We start from the raw sequence: 23,156 nt of genomic DNA, 5'->3' as shown, positions 1-23,156 counted from the left end.
TAAAATGACTAGAACTGACACAGAAATAAATTTTAGCCATTTAAAAGAAGACAAAAATATAAAAATTAAAAACTGACGAAATATAAATGCTAATTAAAAATATGAATAAATCTTATAGTAGTATATAAATAATCCTAAAATAACACTGATAAAGACACTTTATTGTAGTCACACTGTAATACAGCAGCAGTAATCACAACCAAAATTAAAATTATACCTGCAAAGTTATTATCATGAATCCCAGCATTATAAGTCTAAGAATACTGAAATACTGAGAATACCGGGCTGCAACAACACTGTAAAAAAATATTTTCAAGATTTGTCATCACAACATTTTTTCTTTTGTCAAATCAACTTAAATAATTTATTTAGTAGAGATAACTTATTATTTTGAGTTTCTGATGATTAAATCAATCTCCTTCATTGTATTAACTCACTTTTTCAAATCACAACATTTTTTTCTTTTGTCAAATCAACTTAAATTATTTATTTAGTAGAGATAACTTATTATTTTGCGTTTCTGATGATTAAATCAACCTCCTTCATTGTATTAACTCACTTTTTCCAGTTCAATCAACTTAAAATTTTAAGGCAACCAGGTTACTTACGTTTTTAAGTTAAACCAACAATATGTTTTACAGTGAAAGCAGATCTTCTGATGTATACTGTATACAAATCCATATTCAGTTTGTCAGCTTGTTGAGGCTGCCCTCTAGTGGACATCTGAACAAAGCTGTAAGATGAAAAGACTCCACTTGTTGAAGTGTGTTGAGTTCATTGTTATGAATTCAAATCCTTAAGCCAACTAAAATTCTTTGTCTGGTGTCAGTAAACAAAAACAAATGTTCTCTATGTAACATGATTGTTTGAACACTTCCGTTGACTAATTGAAGAATGGTTTGATCATCGCTTTCATAGAGCTCATATGAAGAGCTATTTCACCTCAATAGTGAGGCAACATAATTCATAAAGGTAGCAGTAAACCTGACTGAATTGATAAAACTCTCCTGTCAGTGAGCCAGACAGTGTGTCTGATGAACGAGAGAGGAGACAACACATTCATCGCATTATCGTTCATCAAAGATCCACACCCTGATGCTGAAACACTCGCCAACTCTTCTAATCTTGCAAACGCACACAAAGAAATGCTCCTTCTCATTTATCAAAAGACCATTCTAGTAACAACGATTTGTGAAAGGGTAGTGCCTGACACCATGATTTGGTCAAAGGAAAATGTGTGAATAATTAAAAAACTAAATGAACTGTGTTAACTCTTATCAATAAAACCTTGATGACATCTATGGGCAAATGCATAATGAAGCAGTGCCAATGTCCTGTTATTACTACATTACTGTAACTCTCTCACTGAATTCTGCATGTAAATGTCATCTCAAATACCAATGACGGCTCAGATAAAGAAAAATAATTCACAGCATTACAGCAGGTTAGTGTTGAGGGCTGAAATGTTCAATAACAAGCAAAACATGTCAAATTTATCCCAAGTCAACTGATTAGCCTATAATTAACATATACAATGAAAACAACAGAGGTCCTAAAACAGAGCCCTGTGGGATTCCACAAAAAAAAAACAGTGCCTTTTATGATTGATTTCAACAAAAATTGTCACAAATTTCTTCATGACCTTTATTTGGCACACAATGACCAAGGATTTATTATAATGTCTTGTGATTATGCAGTATATTATATATTTAATTCATATTTCCTACATTGCTGATATACTCTATAACCTTTATAGCATTATAATCTATATCTGAAGAGGTATGCACCTTACCTTGTCATTCTGTTGGAAAGTCACTTTTTTGGGCTCAGAGCGGGTTCGGTTGAGTCGGTGAGTGATTTTGTCCCTCAGAAGAGAAGTATAGCCCAGGTGCTGGTAGATGGGGTTTGTGGTCATCTTGGCAATGTACTCTGCTGCCTTGGTCTCAATATAGAGAGTGATGAGACCGTCTGTAACCAGATCATGAACCGACTCGAAACGTTTTTCTCCCACAAAGTGCTTTCCATCATAAAACAGTCGGTAATTCAGAGTCTGGCCACCAAATCTGAATGATAGACAATAGTACTGCATATTATATTACTGTATATTATAATAATTATACTGTACATTGTAAAACAAAATATTTTGTTTAATATGATTTAAAGGGATAGTTCACTTTGAATTTTTGTTTTTGGTATGTTTTTAGCTTACCTCAAGGGCATCCAAGATGTACGTGTCTTTGTTTCCACAGTATTTTCAATTTTGATATTTTTAGGTCAAACCGTTCTTGTCTGTCAGTCAAATAATGGAGGTATATGGTCACCACCTCAAAGAGCATGCACACAGAAGTCCAAATTAAACATGATTTAATTAATTCGTATACATTGATGGCCTAAGACACGAAACGAGCAGTTTGTGTGAGAAAACGAACAGTATTTATATCGTTTTTACCTCTTTTAATCACAGCCACAAAGCGCCCGCGGCCTCAGATGACTTGGACGTGGCTGTGGTTACAAGAGGTAAAAACGACATGAATACTGTTCGTTTTCTCACACAAACTGCTCATTTTGTGTCTTAGGCCATCAATGTGTAATTTGGAATTCTTTGGCATGCTCTATGAGGTGGTGACCATAGACCTGCATTAAATGACTGACCGACAAGAACGGTTTGACCCAAAAATATCAAAATTTAAACTACTGCGGAAACAAAGACACCTGCATCTTGGATGCCCTTGAGGTAAGCTAAAACATACTAAAAATGAATTTCAAAGTGAACTATCCCTTTAATATAACATAATATATTTGGATGGATAGACAGATGGACGGACATGTAGAGAAAGGATAAAGAATAGATGGCACGTACCTCAAAGCAAGTGTATAAGTTCCTGGTTGTCTCTGGCTCTCTCTGATGAGATAAGCACCTTCTGTCCCCGCCAGCAGTTCATCTGCACGCTCTCTGGAAATCAGACCATGGAACCTGTACAGAGACACCACGATTTACCCTGGTGTACACACACATACATATTCACATGCACAAACACGCTTGACACGACATAAATCATAGTCTCTTCCTCATACATTCATATTAGCACCCTCACACACATCACTACACAAAATCAATGTGCACCACCACTCGTCTTCAATAATAAATTCTGCTAACTCACAGCCAATTTTCACATGCAAGGGGGTAAAAAGTAACTAGACGGCTAGAAGAAGTAATTTGAGGAATGGTAATACTGATGCTTTGCTTTCAAATCACTACCAATAAAGTTAGACACTCACTCTCTACCATAGTATTTGGGTCTGCTTTCCATCTGCAAGCCAGAGAGAAGAAATACAGTTTTCAACACAAAATCACTTTGTCAAACGGGTCAAGAGGTGGTAAAACAAGCTTTTCTAATGGTTAGCCTTTCTAACAAGATGAGCATTTTGTGAACAAGGAGACAGTCTAAACATAAGCTCCAGTGTTTAGCAAAAGATACGCAGACTGGATCAATATGAGTCATGTTTGAAAAACCTTGGGAGTGTTTACACACATTTTTCTGTACTTACCTCCTGAGGACATGTGATCCTCTTTGGTCTTGACGCTTCTTGTTGTAATTGGTACACTGATGAACAAAACAAAAAAATCTACAATTTTCATAAAATTATTATTTCTATATTTTGAAAATAAGAAAAGGTTATATTGATAGTGAGTCTTTTGGCATGAGAAGCAGCTCAATTCTACAGTTTATTCGACCTCTAATCCTTATAACGCTGTGGTGAGATGTTGGTATATTTAGAGCGTGTCAAAACACAGCATTCTCTCTTAGACATTAATCCATTAGGTCTGAGCTTGAGGACACACACCCACTTACACTGCTGTCAGGCTAAGCTACAACGCATTATAAAAGTGGATTGGGTAATATTGGTAAAGCTATTGAAAAATGAAGACTGCGCAAGAGGCAAACGGATAAATCAACACCAACAGTTGGTCAATATGGGGAAGGAGTACACGAAGGGCCAGTATTCAGCTCAAATGGGTTTAAGAACAGATGTTTTGTTTGTGCCTGTTTGTGTAAAAATGTAGTACAGAGCCAGGAATTCCTCAGGTTATCCTCTCCTAAATAATCAGCTTGCACAGGCAAGGTCAAATGGTGGTCAGTTCGCACAATATTCCTTTGATGGGGAGTTCATTCTCAATTATAATAATAGGTATTGAATTCCAAGCCATCACACTTCTAGTTAAAACTTTTCACAAGGGAAAATACACCTGTATCTCCTATTCAAATAAACAGACCTTGATAAGATGCTAAAGTGCCCCTCCAAATCTCTCTGCATTTGCAGTGGGTTTCTAAAGTCCGAGACTACATTGAAATTCTTTTTATTTAAACCGGGAAAGCATCATTAAAGTTTTAGGATTTTGAACACTGTAAAACAGAAACATTTTAGTAAATTGAATTAGAAATACTGTTTATGGAACTGTCAAACTTTCCTACGTATTATTGAATGAATCTCTTCTCTTTTATGATGTTTTAATGTTATAATGTTTTTCTCTTTTACATATTTTAATGTTCTGAATTAAAATATTTTTCCTATTATTGTGGCGGATTAACCCTAAAACATTAGTCTGGACAAATGTGAGCAAAATAGTTTTGATTTATTTTAAAAAAAATAATTCCCTTGATCTGAGCGGTACACGACTTGGCTAAGTTTGCCTCCTCAACACACCATTTTCTACAATGTTAAGTGGGTGAAAAAAAAAAAAAACTCCTTAATCTTGTATTTGGGTCAAAAATGGGCACCCATAGAATTGAATGCGAAAAACTGTAATTTAGAGTATTCTAAAATAAGCCAAAATAAGACACCAGGTGACAGCAAAGTCACTTCATCTTTAGGTTTTAGCTCTAAGAACTTATTGGAATGATATTTTAATGTGGTTAAAAAAATAAAATATAAAAATAAGCATAATTTACATAGAAAATATGGTACTTTTTGAAGTAAATAAATTCAAAAATACCCCCAAAATAAAAAAAAAAACCACCATAAATGGATAGACAAAACTTTATCGAAGACAGTAAAATATATAACATTTATAATAAATAAAAATTAGGAACACAATTGAGTCCTCTGTGCTCACATTTGTCCACAATTACAGGATTAAGGGCTATAAAGTGAATACGGTTTGAGGGCTACGTAAAAAATACAACTAATGCAATTACAGATATCATAATTAAGGGAGTTTTAAAAAACTCAAAAGAATAAATTCTTGTAAAGAAAACATTGGGTAGTTTGGCATAATCTTTTATTATTATTATTTATTAGAGAAAAAACAAAACTGAATTACTGCTTATTATTTGAAAAACTTTTGTCTGCCAAAGCAAAGTATTGTAGTGCAACAAGATCACTGTGATTTTGCCAAGTAAGTCTTGGATATTTTGTTGATCCTGGAACAACATTTCTGCCTGAAAATTTGGACTCCTAAACATATCCCATATCCCTACCCCAAAACCTAATCCTACCCATTAGTTATCCCTAAAATCAGAGGGAAAAGATAGGTAAAAGAGGACAAAATGCTGGTTGTAAGCCTAAATTTGACATAAACTGTAAACCTGTCTCTCAAATCTGATTGGTTGATTGGAATGTTATTCCAGGATCAACAAAGTTGTTGATCCAGGAACATGTTGGTTCACCCTCTTGGGAATATTAGATAAATTGACCTTTTAAATGTCAAGGCAAGATTAGTTCAAGTTGTAAAATGTCATGTGCATGGGTTGAGTCACTTAAAACGTATAAGTATAAAAATATTATATTCATATTACATTTTCAATTAAATATTTTCTCTTTATAATTCAAATTGAATAACTGATCATTAAATTTGTAGTTCAAAAAAAATATAGCACGAAAGCATAATGAATGTTGGACTTTTGGCAGTATATTATCAATCTGAACCATTTAGTTCTTTACTGTGAGTAAAAAAAGTTTAATGATGTGATTTAGATCATTGTGAAGAAATCAGCGGAAGTGAAATGATCAATACTGGCTCAAAAACAGCAGCAGATGTGCAGGGGTACTTCAACTCGACATGAACGTGACCTTCTCTTGATGACTTCATTAAAAGCTGCTCATCGTGCAGAGCAGCGATTGGCCGGCGCTGTTCGAGCACAGGCAGAATCTGGACTCAGCACTTAGATTTTTCCTTCCAGAGAGCAGGAAGGCATCTGACAGCGATGCCAAGATCTTGTCAAAGAAGCTCAGAACGAGCAGTGGGTTCTGGACAACGTCCACCAGAATGACAAGGACGGGGCCTGCTCTAAAAATACTGCACAGTGGGAGTGAATGCGAGGGAAAATGAGTTGAAATGTGGGACGGGCTCGAAAAATCAGAGATAATGCTCACTGGCCAGGAAAACCTTGACAAGTGAATCACTCCTGTGTCGGGGTCGGAAATTTACAGGATGAACATATTAAAATGCCACCACATTCAAGATAAGGGGGAAAGGGGTAACTCTGCACAATTAAACTAAATCGATTAGGCTGTTGCGATTTAGATTTAGATTTAGATTAGCAACCACTCAAACTGAACGAACAACAAAGTTCAGATATGATGCAAGAGATTCATTTTGCAGTGTAGACAGCTTGAGTGATTGTAGCATGAGTTGTTGTGAAAGTCATGGACCAGGGATTGGGAATGTTCTTTGCTCACTTTCTGTATTAATTCTCAGTTCTAATTAAAATTTAGTTTTTCATGCTGCAAAAAAAAAAACAATGTCAAGTTTTGAGATTCTAATACATAAAAGGCAGTAAACTAAATCATAAACGTTCTCAGCTTGTTTTGTTTGTGTAGCCAGAATATGGCGTGCAACAATTTTACAGGTAAAAAGTCTATAGCATTTTGATGGAATCAAGTAATTGAATAAATATAAATAAATTGGTTAAATATTGGTCAAGTATAAAAAAATTGCTCTTACAAAGGTAAAAAAGCTCCTAAATTCCAATTTGCTTTATAATGGAAATGAACTTTTTTCATTTCTGGCCCTGATTCCTGTTCCCTTTGCCCAATGCCAAACCACATTTCCCATGATGCAATGTTCTCATGTTTGAAGCCCAGATTACTGTATTTCTTCAGTCCATTGTGTTTTATTCTGGTTGTTAGTGAAGTCAAGTCTGTCAACTGGATCCAATTGAGACTTTAAAATGATGTCTGTACATGTATAATATTAAAAGAATACTTACAGTAGGATTTCCATATCGGTGGCTGATAATCTTCAGGATCTACAACAAAGGATCAAAAAAGAATGTGCTAAATTAACACGTGTTAAAATAATTGTCTCTTGTCTGCATGTTCTCACTTAGCACAGTCTATAAAACTTACTGTCAGGTTAAAGAGTGGCTGTAATCCAAGCTTATTATGTTGTTTCCTTAATGTCAAGTTATTCAAGATGTGATGCGTAATGTGCATGGCACTGACAATATAATCCGTCCTCTACAATGCCTTCGGGGTACACATCTTTTAACGCTTCATTTAGTTCCCCAGCTCAAAGACAATACATATACAAATGTGTGTTTGTTTAACACACCCGTACAGCTAAAACACACACACACACACACACACACACACAAGATTTTATAATTTAAAACACAAGGGCTGTCAATCGTAAACACTTTAACCAAATTAATTACATCACTTGCAGATTAATTAATAAAATTAATCACAATTAATTGCATTTTGCATATTTAAATTTAACTTGCTGAGAAAAGCCCCCACACAAAGGGAATTCAAGGACGTTGACATTTTTTTGTTGCAGAAAAATTCAAAAATGGATTTAGAATGTCAATATACTGTTTGTTTGCTTCCTCTTACATTCTGTTACAGTTGATTTTGAACTTGGGCAGATCAAAAGAGAGCAATCTGTTTCACTTATTAATATGGTCATTCTTGAGGGAGATGAAGGTTAAATGATTTTGGTTTGCAGCCCACCCAGGATGACAGAAATGAATAGAAATAAGGTGGAGATGGGGTTGTGGGAGAGTGACAGAAAAATTCCCACAGAAATTAGATAAGAAACTATAATGTTATTGACATGCTCCTCCCGAACAGAGCTCCATTCTATGTTTCCACCGCAGAATAACTAAGAAAAAAGGTAATTGCAACTTCTTATCTCTTTAAATCAGTCCATTTTTATCTAGCAATTTTGACTTTTTTTCTCTCAATTGTGATGTATAAACTTGCATTTCTGACTTTTTCTTGCAATATATAACTCACAATTCTGGCTTTTTGTCACCCATTTGCGAGTTATAAATTCCAAATTATTAACTGCGGGGAAAAATTCTGAATGATGAGATAAAAAGTCAAAATTACCTTTTTGGTGGAAACAAGCTTCCTGTTAAAGCTTTGGGTGACTATCTAACTTCAAATAACATTATGGTAAATACTTTCAAAACTAGGATGAAATAAATTAATGGGGAAGCAGCACCTCTAAGCAAGTCATTTCTCAAAGGAACACAAGTCAGAGCCTGACATGTTTTAATATGGCTGTCGAGCACAGACAGCCTGGATATGGAGGTTCATTGTCATACATTATAATGAGAAAGGCAGTCCTGTCCGTCTAAAAACACAACACCTTAAAACAATATTTTAATTCAAATATCTCAATTACTGTTTAACATGTTCATTTAATACAGTAAATTACTTTTTAAAAATGAGATACAAAAATTAACACATTCAATCATGCCCTCCTGACCTGTAACTGGAAACATTCATAGGCTATTCTCACTCTTGTGCCACCTTTAAAAATTACTAGAGGTAGACCGATTAATCGCTCGGCCGATTATTCAGCAGATTTTTGGCATTTTTTAACATAATCGACATCGGCCTATATCCAAGTATATCAAGCCGATTATTAGGCAGGCGCATCATAGGTGTTTGACGCACGCTGCTGCTAGATTCATTTTTCAGCCGAGTGAGCAGCAGAAATATGTTATTGTTAGAAGTTAAATTAAATAAAATATAATAAATCTTATATATAAAAAAATTAAATCATTTAAAGTTTTTTTCTCCTTTTTTGTGATATTTAGGTTATGTCCATTTGTCTTTGTCCGTCAACAAACAAAACAAACCAAAAATACATGTTTCAGGACATTTTTTGAGAGGATAAAAAGTTTTTGCTGAGAAAGTTTGTCTATGTTAAGTAATTATCATTTCTTTAACATTTTATCTTTCAAATAGAGGTTAAAAAACCAAGCAAATATCGGCCAAATATCAGCCAAAATAAAACGGCAGCATTAATCGGCCATTGGCCGACCCGGATTTCAAAAGATCGGCCATATCCATGAAATCCGGCCATGAAAAAAACCATATCGGTCGACCTCTAAAAATTACAGTTAAAATGCAAAAACTTGACACAAAGTACACTCTTTTTAAGTCAAAAACAAAACAGTGGTGCTAATCAGAATTTCCTCATCCAGAAAAGTACCTGAATCTCTGATCATTCATAGAAAGATTACCCAAAAAAACTTATTGCATCATAAACAATGACACACTCATTGTGTGTGTCTGAATTGAGAATACAGCCCTGGAAAGTGTGTGAAAGTTCAGAATGACTGCATGATCTTGTGTGTGTGTGTGTGTGTGAGAAAGACAGAAGTAGATCGAATAAGAAAGATAGAGTGGAAAGCAGTAGCCCTTGTTTTCTTTAAGTGAAACAATCTCTTTGAACGTATAAATCAACGTGTGTTTTTTTCTCTTCCCTGAATACGTACTGGTCTCTATGGATCCATGTCTTATTTCAGGCACTGTCTCTTTTGATGTCAGCACTTTACTGCGGCCAGTCAGCATTTCCTCCCTGCCTACACACTCGCAACTAAACACAAGCTCAAAGTCCAAACCACAAACACACCATCCAAACCTGCAGCCAAACATACAACAACTGTTATACAACATAGGCTTGCTCTGTATATGTCTTGTCAAAGTTGTAAACATTTTGTCAGATTTATTTATAAAGCCACAGGTAAAAAGAACACAAAAACTGAGCTACCAAGCTACGATACTCATGATGGCTTGACTTGGCAATAGCTATGCTGAGCCAGAAGGAAAGGATTGTATGGTTTGAGACTTGGCATGTGCTTGCAAAGAGAACATTTACCAAGAACATCAAGCGATTTAGTCCTTTTCTTTCTGGAAGATGATGATATAACGAGGATTAAATGTTGGCTGAGGTTTAGGTTTGTGTTTTTCTGGTCTGAATCCTTTGTAATTTATGTGTAGCTCAATTTATTAGCTTGAGTTAGGATGCAGATTTACCGTCAACTTACTGTCAAATATGCATTTCGAGACAAAACGTGTAATTTGAATATTGCAGCCTGCACTGCAAACTGTGCTGAAGAAATATTTTGCTATTCAAATATTTATTTTAAGGAAAAATGTTTGAATGTTCTACCTCATATTATGTATGTGTGTACATTATTATGTATGTATGTATATTATGAATGTTCTGAATTGAATGTTCTACCTCATATTATGCATGTATGTATATTGTGTATGTATGTTCTCGTACTAGAAAAATTGTGCTCTGAGGCATGGGATATCTGACATGGGATATCTTCTCTGGTAAATTTCTTCTGTTCAGTCCGTTGATGTCAGACGTCTGTGAGTGAAAACATGAACACACTGGAAAGCCACTTTATAGTAGAAAACGGCTGTAATCCTGAAGAAATTAGACATTGGCACTGGTTTAAATGTGTAAAGCTGCTTGCTTTTAAGCGATCTATTGTAAAAAGTGCACCTTTAATTAATGTATTAAATGGATTAATTGTGCAGCAATACTTTGAAGAGTGTATCAGCTGTTTTTGTCCATGCATGGAAAGTCAATGGGTTCAAAAACACCACTGATTGAACTCATTTGACTTGCATTGTATGAACAGAGAACAAGACATTTTTCAAAATATCTTCGTGTTCCACAAAAGAAAGAAAGTTATACAGGTTTGGAACAACATGGGGGTGAGTATTTTCACTTTTCTAAGAACTATTTCTTCATGTGGGCAGCCCAGTATCCACTTTACAGTAGTCAAGTGAGATAGATTAGCTTTCAATCAGTGTTTATGTGAGCGTATGTTTGGATTAGTATGAAGCTGTATTGTCTGTTGGAGCTCAGGAGTGCGACAAAGCAAACAATCAAAAAAAAATATATATATAAATATATTCTTCAGTGGCTCATTTGGAAAATTTATGATTTCTTTTGGTGATCTGCCAGGTGCTTTCTTTTCATTATCGCTGGATCTAATAGAGAAGCTGGAGAACAGGAAACCTGAGGGTCAGGAGGTGCAGGCTGCCTATTCACAAAACACTCCCGTGTACTACCAGTGTGTCAATTAACAATGAACAAAGGTTTCGAAAGCCTGAATAGGAAGAATATTGAAGTCAAAGCAAATTGGAATGGCGAAGGTTGGGCTTTGTGAAGACTATGAAAAGAAGTGACTGAAAGATTCAGAACAAAATCTTGCAAAATACTGCATCTTTCTTGATTAGACACCAGATCTGCTGCGGTCCTCAGGAGAAAAGGCTTTTAATTAATAAAATGTCCTTCCCTGAATGCTACAGGCGATTTGTGAGAAGTGTTTACCATTACTGAAAAAAAGAGACTAGATGAATCTGATTAAAATGTTCCAACCAAGGACAAATTGCTGAAGATATGCTGTAAAAGCTCTTATTATATCCAACTTCTCTCGTAGCTCTAAAGCACAGCCATCCATTTGAGGCAGTATTTTACAGGCTGCGTAATGTCAAATGATATTTGCTCTTCCAGGCTGTTGCAGAAACGATTCCGTTGCTTAAAAGAATCCGAGAGCATAAAAGCTGCTTTGAGATGGAAAGTTGGGCGACTATCTGCAGCTCACACACACCCTCACAGCTCCCACTTTCTTGGGCAGACTCTTATCTCTCACACAAATTAAAGCTCAGCGGATGAGAGGGAACAGGCATCCTTAGGGCAGAACATAGAAATACAAACACAGACTAGCAGTATGTGCTTCAAACGAACGGCCCGTCTGAAATCTCTGCATGTGGAGGAACACAGCCTTAGTAAAACCTGACTATCTAATTCCAACACCTTCGCATATATACACACAACTCTTTTTTTTTTATCATTGTGGGGACTTATGGTGTGTTCACACAGAACGCGAATTTAATTATTTGCGCAAGTAGATTACATACAAAGTCAACGCAAAGACGCGAATAGACGCATCATTCGTGCCGGGCGTTGCGAATGACGCGAATTAGGCGACGCATTTGCCGCGAATGTCTTCCGCGCAAGTTGTAAAATTTGAACTCGAATGTTCAAATGTTCAAGCATCTAACTAGACGCAATAGACGCGTATTTGATGCTCTATTCGCGTTCGGTGTGAACACACCATTAGACTTCATTTGTTTTTATACTGAGCTAATTAGTGATGCACGATATATCGGCCACCATATCGGTATCGGCCGATATTTGTTCATTTTTATGTTATCGTTATAGGCTCGATAATACAATTTGGCTGATATATTAAAGCTGGTAAATAATGAATTATTTCCTTCAACACGACATTTGAGACACTTAAAGGGTTAGTTCACCCCAAAATGAAAATTCTGTCAGTATTTACTCACCCTCATGTTGTTCCAACCCCGTAAGACTTTCGTTCATCTTCGGAACACAAATTAAGATATTTAAGATATTAAGATCGCTCCTGCATACAGTCCATAGGCTTCTTGAGGGACTGGCTCTTGCTGTCCTCGAAAAGTCATTAAAGACATCGTTAAAATAGTCCAAGTGACTACAGGGGCTCAATCTTAAGTTTATCAAACGACGAGAACACTTTTGTGCGCAAAAAAACAACAAAAATAACGACTTTATTTCAACTATTCACTTCCTCCTCCATGGGCCTGTAAGTCAGTTAACGTAGTGTGATTGCGTAGAGCTACGTCACACGTAGGCTCACTATTGGCCGACGCTGGTCATGTGTGTGTGATGCGTGTCACGTACAATAACAGAAGCTTACGCTATTAAACTAGTATCCTGACTCGTGCAGAGGGAGAAATAAACGAATAATTGAAATAAAGTCGTTATTTTTGTTGTTTTTCTGCGCACAAAAGTGTTCTCGTCATTTGATAAAGTTAAGATTGAGCCCCTGTAGTCACTTGGACTATTTTAACGATGTCTTTAATGACTTTTCGGGGACAGCAAGAGCCAGTCCCTCAAGAAGCCTATGGACTGTATGCAGGAGCGATCTTAATATCTTAAATATCTTAATTTGTGTTCCGAAGATGAACGAAGGTCTTACGGGGTTGGAACAACATGAGGGTGAGTAAATACTGACAGAATTTTCATTTTGGGGTGAACTAACCCTTTAAGATGCGCAATGTTCAACATGATTGATCTTAATTGCTTGAAATATGATTGGAAAATGTGCGGTCATATCGGCTACATTAAATTGTAATGAGAACAATCAGGCTCTTAAAAATTCTTTAAAAAAATAGGATTTAGATTTATCGGCCGATATATCGGTTTTCAAACACAAAGAATTATTGTTATCGGTATCGGCCAAAATGTTCATATCGGTGCATCCCTAGAATTAATTATTGGTAATGCTTACTGCTCATCCCCACAATGTGCTCTTTCAGGTTTACTTTCCATTATGGGCAGTGTCTACTTGTCAAGCATCTTCAGGGCCATGGCCATTTTTTTTTTTTTTAGTTGCGAATGTGTTTGCTTTATGTCTTTTTTGAATGTGAGGAAATTAAAAGTTATGCTGGCAAGAAACATCTTTCCATTGAGCTGTACTCCCATGCAATGCAATGCCACCAATGTTATGTGACTCGCAAACATGACTTATGAAACGTTCTGTTTGGTGAATCAAAAACATATAGGCTGAATACAGAACAATATACTAGAATACTACTCTTAATGTCTGGCATTTAAACTAATTGCAAAAATCTTTCTAATTATATGAGACTAGGAAAGTCCGAATTACGACTATAATGATAGTGATACTATTGAAATCATTTTCAGCAAGATTTGTTTTCCAGCTGATGAACAATATAAATAGTGACAGCCAATCAGAAACCACCTGACTTAGCACCAGCAGTAGACAACATAACTGTGTGCATGCTTATAATAAAGAGAAAGTTATCATGCATTGGTATGAACTAATACACAGTTATCATTATATTTACCTTTATAGTTATCGTTCTGGGTGTAAACGAATCAGTGTGAATCCTTCAATCACATGAATCTATCAGAGCTGATTACTGAATCACCAACTTATTTATTAATATTTAACTGTATTACATGATTACATTTTTTCACCAATACAGTTGGTTTTGTATCAATACAGTCTGCTTGTCCATATGACAATGTTGAAGGTACTCATAAAAGGCTAAAAGTACAGTCACATATAATGTTGTTCAATTTTTTTCAAGATTCGAAATCCAGTGATCTCAATAGAAATCAACATGATCAGGGATTTCATGTGAGGCCAAAAGATTTTCCCCAAGTGGATTTCACATCAGCTTCAGTTGGTCATAATTTGCCTCATTGAAAGTGCTCTGCTTTTTCAATTAATTCCTATTGAAGCTGAGCTTCACGCCTACATATTGGATTGTGGGATTGACAGCGAGTCGGAGAAAGCATTGAGAGCAGCCAAAATTTGAGAGAAGCTCAACTTTATTCAAATATCAAGGGGAAAACATCAGATGACATCCTATTCGAAGGTACTTTAGATTTTATGGTTATTGTGTTATATTAAATGAAGTTTGGATGTGCAAAACCTCCAAAGAATTCTGAAGAAATCATTGCTTGTAGAGATATTTGGTCCAAAAATGTCAGCAAAAGCATATCCACACACACAGCAGTCTGTTTCAGCCAACACACATATGTGAATATGCAATACGCACACATTTAGTGCTGATCCAGTGTTTTTGGGGACAGGTTCCAGCTCCTGCGGGGAGGCCATCTGTACAGTATGCTGCTCTGTAAGAGCTAGGGTACATTATATAGACTCTAAATGTCTCTGAGGCACAGAAAGAAAAGCCACACATTACTTCCACTTCACACAATGAGCCTAAAGAGTGTGGGGATCTTCAGGAACAGAACTGGCAAGAAATGTGGAGAATTCTGTGACTATGTGCGAGACAAGGCATCACGACAGAGTAACTGTGAGGAAAGGCAAGATGAAGTGTGTTTATCCTGTAACACTGAATGCAAGTGAGGGTGGGTTAGGGTATTTTCCTGTATGGCTGTATGCCTTTGTTTAATTGTGCGTGTGTGTGTGTGTGTGTGTGTCGCATGTACTGTTGGAAGCCCCTCACTTCTGATTGGCAAAGGAAACACACAGTCTCACGTAGCCAGACATTTGACTCACAGTATACAATGTCCAGTCTACAATGCAGTTTGTATTTTATACATATGTTGGTGCTCATGTATCAACCTGAATACCTGTACACCAAATAATTAAATAAAAGTATTAATAAAAATTCAGGTTGTATACACCAACACCAGAAAGTTGTGTGAGGCCAGTCAATCAGATAAGATCTTGCTAGTTTGAGAAAGTGACTGTTGAGGGTCCGTTGGCCTGCCATGAGTTTACACCCATATACACACGCACACATGCACAGTACACAAGCACACATCAATATCAGGGAGATCCATTGTTTGGTAATGTGATTCCAGAGGGTGATGGATGACCATGGGAATATCCACAGAGGTGATTAATAATAAATGCAGAGACACAGGAAGAGGTGAGCACTAAAAAAACTCTCTTCTCTGGTTCTCAGCAACACTCTATTCATCCAATAAAACGGCAGTCTTAAATAAGCCTCTTGTATTTCACTCAGACTCACTGACTGTTAAAGAGCCCCTATCATGGATTTTTGAAAATGACTGTTCATATGGTGTGGAATATAGCTCTAAGGGAATGAAAACATCCTGCAAAGATTTCTATCTGAAAGTGCACCATATATAAAGTTATTGTCTTTCAAAAGTGAGAGTCACCGATTAGCAAAAGGAGTGGTTTGGAAAAATGAGTCGTTTATTTGGAACGTGTTCCTCCGTACGAATCATTTGGGAGTCGGTGAGCAAATCAGTTAAAAATAAATGCATATTATAAGACAAATAAAGTGTTTTTTTTATCCTTGCATGCATGTTAAACTGTTTTTGGGAACTTCTAAAACAGAAATAGGAACATTTCAAATGCTATAATAGGGGCTCTTTAAACTACAGCGGGAATCACACAAGAAACCATGAAAACGATTAAGATGACCACTAATGGAGAGACCGTATTACAGTGGCTTCAGTCAGAAACGAAAGCCTTTAAAAACTTATTAAGATTATAAAAATGAGCAGCTTTCCGAAGAGCGAAGGAGAGAAAGTACCATTTTCTGGCCAGCAAGTGATGTGCACGCCTCATTTACCAGCTCTGTCATCACAGGCTGAGCTTCCATTCAATCTTTTGCCCCTTCATTCATGCTTTTTTTAGCTACGTGAAACAGCTTAGAAAAGATCTCGAAAAACCGAGGTTCTTTTACGAGACCACTTCTATGAGACATTTACCCAGTCTTAAAGGGATAGCTGACCTAAAAATGAAAATTACCTGGTGATTTACTCACCCTCAAGCCATCCTAGGTGTATATGACATTCTTCTTTCAGATGAATACAATCTGAGTTATATTAAAAAATGTCATGGCTCTTCCAAGCTTTATGAGAGTGAATGGTAATTTTCCTTTTTGGGTGAACTATCCTTTTAAGTTAACATGAATTGATTTGAGTTCTTCTATTTCTTTTTTTCCCTTAGCTGTTGACCTGACTGGACGAGGAACAGAGCTTTACCTCAAACAAGCCGATGCCGCCTGCAATGCAAAGAGGCCGAGTAAAAGGACAGGCAAGCCCTGTTGCGAGCTATCTTTCTTGCTGTTTGCTTACCAGAGCTTTCAATCATGTGATCTGTTCCTGTTGTAGAACTCGCCCTTCACTTCCAGAAGAACACAGAACAGAACCACAAAAAGCAGACGTCATTTTCACGATGACTGTGATCAAGTACAGACTAGCAGTCAAAAAGGACCATTTTTAGATCAATGACATACAAATCTACTATGGTCTAAATCTACTAATTTATTCAAACGTATATACAATGTCTTGAATGCATCTCTTATAAGATGACCACGTTTTAAATTTCTAAATTAATCACTTTCATATTTAAAATATTATAAAAATGTTTTTAAATGTTTTGTTTACCAAATCAAACTCATTCAGTGCAACCAACATTAAAGGACAGATTTTATTAATCAAAAGTGAAAGTTAAGTTATAAGTTTATAATGTTGCAAACGTTTTCTATTTCAAATAAATGCTGTTTTTATTTATTTATTTACTAATGCTTATTAATAGATAGTAAGGTACTGTAGTTGTTAAATTTGGATATTGTGGATTAGGTGATGTAGAATATGTTCATGCAGAATAAGTGCATTAATATGTGCTTTATAAGTACTAATAATCAACCAACATCCTAGTAATATGCATGCTAATAAGCAAATAGTAAATATATATATAGTAAAAAAATAAATATAGTAAAAATATATAAATAGTAAAAATAATTTTGAAATTCTGCTGCTTGAATCTGATATTCGTGGCTATCTTTACGAGCCACAATATAGTGAAGAGCAGCTGAGGCTGATGGAGGAACAGGAGGCGGCTGCCTGTCGGTTGAGAAGCCCGGATTGGCTCGAGCTGAGGCGGACTGCTGGTGCCCGTGCTCTCGCTGTGAACTACGGACACAGATAGAGTCCGTCTGCTGCAGAGAATTTCAACAATGGCAATTTCTCCTGAACAAAATCTCTAAATCAGACGAGCACACGGACGTTTGTGTTGTGAAGTGAACCATCCTAGTTTCGCCTGACTGAACATCCAGGTATCATGCAATAGTTCACCATATAGAAACAAATACAAACGAGGAGTAATTCATTAATGAGTTTGCCAATGTAATGTTAACAGGGTTTGTTGTTGTGGGAAGAAGGAGGCGGGAACTGGCGAACATTTAAACATTTTAATAGTAAAATGGACAAATACAAAACGAAAGTATAAGCCAGCAACCTCTCATTGACGACTGCTGTAACGTTACACACAACAGAAACAAAACACATCATAAAATCAGGCCTGTTTCTCTCTCAATCTGCCGTCGTCGCTCCTCATTTTAAGCTTTCACTCCTCCGTGAGAGACGCGAGACCGGCGAGCGGTGTCTTTCATTATCACTCACGCCACCGGCCTCGCGTCCTGCTCGCCACAGCCAACTAACTAGACATTTTGTGTGAAATGGATTTCAAACTCTGGTGACAGCTAACGTTAGCCTCGTTAGCCTCTCTGTTTGTGCTGTTCCGGATTAGTGGGTGTGGCTTGCAGAGCTGTGCAATGTGGTGCATTGTGGGAGTTGGTGTCTTACATACAAATGCGCCCCTCGGTTATTTTCTTTTCTCGGTCAAGAGGGCACCAAATTCAAAAATTCTACATATATGATCCACTTTCAATAAAGATAAATGTTGAAATGGGTGAAATGCACTTTTAAATAGCTGCTTATAGCATGCATATTACTAGGATATTGGCTGTTTATAAGTACTTATGAAGCACATATTAATGCCTTATTCTGCATCCCCTAATCCAACCAAATACCTAAACTTAACAACTACTTTACACACATGCAGATTGATAATTATGCAAGTAGTCACTTAGCAGGTTATTTTATCCAAAGTCTCATCCAAAGCGACTTACTGAAGTGCACTTATTATCAAGACAATCCGTCTAGAGCAACCTGGGGTTAAATGTCTCGCTTAAGGGTACAGTGGACAGTTACTGGGATTAATCCAGCAACCTTCTGGTCACGTTCCCCAGGCTTAAATCAACACAACCCCTTCAGATTAGAGGCAATCAAATCAGCGCAAAAACCCATGAAATCACCCATAATTTCAACATCGCTCACAAGCTTGCAGTTCTGAGCTGCAGTCCCAGTTTTCCTTTAGGGGAACATCAAAAGCTCAAACTGGCCTTTGAAGTCAGAAGAGCTGAGCACAGCGCCATCTCAATCTGCCCTGCATTTGTTTACAGCCCTGTCCTTGGCTAATATAAAGCAGAACGTGTGCGCATTGCACACGCACAAACTAGACGAAACGAGTTTTAAGCCAAAAAAAGTGTTTTTCCAACATAATGATACTCCCGTGACAGACACGGCGAGCCTGGTATTCAGCATCCGATGATTACACCGGGGGCACGGAGCTAATGACAGCTCTCCGTACCGCAGGCACAAAAAGTTCCTCCGCCTTCTCCAGGCCTCGCAGCCACAGTGCAGTTCTGCTTCTTCAGCAACACGCATGTGAGATAATCTGGGAATGGATGGCGACCACGGAGAGTCATGGCTTGGCTTGATCCCTTTACTGGATCTCAAGAGCCCGTGGCTTGGCGTGGGGGAGGAATCGCGGTTCTGCGTCTCTAGATGAAGAGTTACAGCGAGCACGAAATTGAACGAGGCAAACCCTCTCTTTCTCTCTATTGAGCTTCAATGAAATGAGTGCCTTCTTCTTTACACGCCCATTTAACAAAGCTTGTTATTTGAACTTGCACTCCCTTGAGACGTGGAACTGCTCCTCAGATCATACACATCCCTCCTTCTGTTGTTACAAACGCAATGCCAAGCAGCTTGAGAACAGGGTGTTAATATGTGGGAGTGATTCTGAGTGCGCTTCCAACCTTATCTCACTCTTGTGATCGGTTTATTTAAACACCTGCAAACCTGTTTGCGCTTCTCACACCTCCGGCCAACCTCATGCTAGACATTTACTGTGTTTTGTGTCTTACAGGGAATTACGGATTTATGGATGGTGGTTTCCGTTCCTTCCAACCAATGTGCGTTTCTCATCTAACCTCACAAAATGTGAATACTACATCAAGTTTGGGGTCAGTGTGATTTTTTTCTTCTTAAAGCTACACTGTGTGATTTTTACCCCCATCTAGTGGTGAAAAGGTATACGACCATCCAGTGAATATTAGTTTGTGTTCCTCTCAATTCCGATTTCGTTGGCCAATGTAGTCCAAGATTAGCATGGCTTCCAGTTCGACCTCGTCCAAAACGTAAACGCGAAAGGCGAAGCTTGAATTAACGGGTATGTCCCTCTTTGGCTAATGTACTTTCAAGATGGAGGGGCAACATGGCAATCGACATTACAACCTCTTACCCGTATGTATTTTCAATGGCATATTATACACTCACGAGAATACTTTATTACTTGAACGAAGTAAATATACATTAATGAGCACATATATTTTTGAAAGTGTTTTTAGCTAAGAGTAAACAAAAAGAGTTACACGGTGTAGCAAAGACACAATAAATTGATCAAAATACTCAACATTGATAATAATAGTAAATGTTTCTTGAGCAGCAAATCAGCATATTTGAATGATTTCTGAAGGATCATGTGACTCTGAAGACTGGCATAATGATACTGAAAATTCAGCTTTGCCATCACATATAATATTCAAACTATAATGTATTTTTCATCAAATAAAGGCAGAAAACATCTTACCAACCCCATACATTTGAACAGTAGTGTACATGGGTGTAGATTTAAATGTATCGTTGGCAAAAGATGCAGTTTGGAAGATGCATGTGTGAAAATATGGCAAAAGTTTTGAAAATTAACAGGTAATTGTAGGTGGAAGTTAATATCTTGGCAATCAAACTTGAGATAATGTAGTTCAATCACCATGACACTCAACTAGGAAGATGACAGGTAATTTTAAAAGCTAATTTTCAACATCAATAATTTCTTGCAGATAATAAGATCAGGGTAATAGAAAATCTTTCAAGTGCATAATTCGGAGAGAGGAACAGCTTTTAGGGTAATTCGTTTTCATCACACGCCCATGAAAACATTTGATGACTCATTTTAGATGGAAAAAAAATCTGAAATGTTGGGATTTAGGGTAGGCTAAATGGGTAACACTTTACAATCAGGTTCATTAGTTAACAGACAATGGGCGGGAAGTGCATTTGTCCTGGATGTGTCCAAACCAGTTTTTGGTTCCCACGTTACAACATTTTGAAATGGACTGACAAAACCCAAACTTTCCTGTTTTTAAAGTTTAGATCATTTTCTGAGAGGCGTTCCTGTAGTGATATATACTTGGGATATCAATAATTGACACTGAAGATCTGAATGTGAGATTGCAGTCGACTGAAAGAAAGGGGCAGGGTATTTATGCAAACTTAAAGATTAAACATGTCATTGAAATGAAAGAGCGTGTTGTTTTGATTACAAAAATGAAACGAATGCACGGGTGAATCATTGACAAGGTCATGACACTATTTCCACAATACGCTGATATTTCCACAAATATCCAGGTTTCGATAATATGTTCTTTAATGTATATAATCAAGGTAAAAGGGCTGAAAAAAATAAAGGTTATTTCGCAGCGATGCCATAGAAGAACCATTTTGGGCTCCTCGAAATGAACCAGTTTTTAGTGTGATCACATTTTATCCATTTGTGCAATGGATATTAAAGCCTATTTGTGGAACCATTAATAACAATCCATTTCTGGTAACAATAAAGAGTGTGTGGTAATATTGCTATATTAGAGAGAAGACAAAATGATTTAATTCTATAAAATCTGTGCATATAGCCAATGTTTTTTCACTGAGGATTAAAAAATAGGATATTATTTGGAATAACAATATTTATAATTCAGCACATTTTTATTTTTTAACCTCCAACCATAATGGTTAACAGTTATCGTGATATCGAGTCATATGCCATATTATCAGATAGAGGTGGCCTGTAAAACTCGTGCACTGTGAGTGTGACATTACACAACCCTCTGCCACCGTGCATTGGTTGGTATTAAAAACTGCATGCTCTTACATTGGTGAAGGAAGTCAAAGGTGGGTCTAGTTCGTCCTGGATGAAGAAAAGGTATAGCTACAGTTTGACACACCTCTTCACCATGTTCTATCCTGTCTGCTTTAAATCCATCCAAAACCACAAAAATGAAACTGCCAATCATATCCTTTCTGCCATAATCACGTCAAGTGCTTCTTCAGATTCCCAAACAAAACACCATGTTTCATTTCGTTTCATTAGTACTCACCCGAAGAGACGGAGGAACCCGACAGACTGGAGTTACTAGACGCTGCCATCGCGTGTAAATCACTGAATCCACAAGCTTACTGGCGTCTGTTTGGGCTTGACAGCTCTTCCATCTCAGTCTCTGCTCTCCTGACCTGTCTTCAGCTCTCCAGAGTTCCTCCTAAACAGCCGAAAATATCCAGCTGTGAGAGTCGGATCAGACGGGAGTCGCCAACGCTGCCGCATTTACAGGCGCGTGTGTGGCAGAAGAAGAACCATGTGGAACTAGTTGATATACTAAATATGACAACTCATCTACACGTCATCGTAATGAAATGCAGAATTCAAAAAAACTTCCAAACCGGTGCGTAGCCTACGTGCTGTCAAAGCCAGTAGGTTTCCCCATATTTTACTGTATCGCTTCCATGTGCCACTTCAAGGCTCGTAATAAACACACAGGGTGTGCAACTGCGAATCCGCCTTCTTAAAGTGGAAGAGCGCGCGTCACTAGAGCGCGCGCATTCCTCCTGTCTACCTGACCATGCTGTAATAGTTACATGCCTCTCGACTGTGTGCTGTGTGGCCATATAAGAAAGTTGCATTCTTAGTGCTGTTCAAAAATTATTACATGTCATGTACAAAATTCATATTGCTTTCCTGTAATTTGACATTACACTAACACTAATAGCTACTGATAGGCTAATGAGACATACTTAAAAAGCATTAGATGCTAAACCCATGTTTTCGATAAACTACTAACTTAAAGTTAAATGGGACCCATGTCAGTTTCTATAAAGCCCCTTTCACACAGAGATTCCGGAAAATACACGGATAATGTGACCCGGCATTTGATTTTGGTTCATTCACACTGCCAGTGATTTGCCAGGATCTGTGAGTGCGTTGACACACAACCCGTAAAGATCCCGGAAAGACACACGACGTCAGGATGAGATCGTGTAACGTACGCGTCATGTACAAAACATGTACACGCGCATACCGTTCCAGAAAGCTGGTGAACGATCTCAGCTTCAGCGCGGATAGTGA

General features: G+C 37.2%; 1 protein-coding gene across 1 annotated transcript in view; it reads right to left on the bottom strand.

Annotated features, from left to right (window-relative positions):
• Positions 1–22,597, bottom strand: part of chn2 (chimerin 2) — a 52,541-nt gene extending 29,944 nt beyond the window's left edge. The window contains exons 1-7 of the mRNA XM_089117551.1: positions 22,490–22,597; positions 22,135–22,293; positions 7,212–7,250; positions 3,550–3,605; positions 3,280–3,311; positions 2,861–2,974; positions 1,793–2,063 (exon numbers count right to left, since the gene is read on the bottom strand). Coding sequence (XP_088973677.1) covers positions 1,793–2,063; positions 2,861–2,974; positions 3,280–3,311; positions 3,550–3,605; positions 7,212–7,250; positions 22,135–22,183 — 561 coding nt within the window. The 5' untranslated portion in view covers positions 22,184–22,293; positions 22,490–22,597. The remainder of the gene's footprint in view (positions 1–1,792; positions 2,064–2,860; positions 2,975–3,279; positions 3,312–3,549; positions 3,606–7,211; positions 7,251–22,134; positions 22,294–22,489) is intronic.
• Between the last annotated feature and the right edge of the window lie 559 nt (positions 22,598–23,156).

The sequence above is a fragment of the Pimephales promelas genome, chromosome 12, assembly GCF_988280905.1.
Source record: "Pimephales promelas chromosome 12, fPimPro1.hap1.1, whole genome shotgun sequence".
Classification (NCBI taxonomy): Eukaryota; Metazoa; Chordata; class Actinopteri; order Cypriniformes; family Leuciscidae; genus Pimephales; species Pimephales promelas.
The sequence above is the reverse complement of the archived record's forward strand: the minus strand, read 5'-3'. Positions and strand labels throughout refer to the sequence as shown.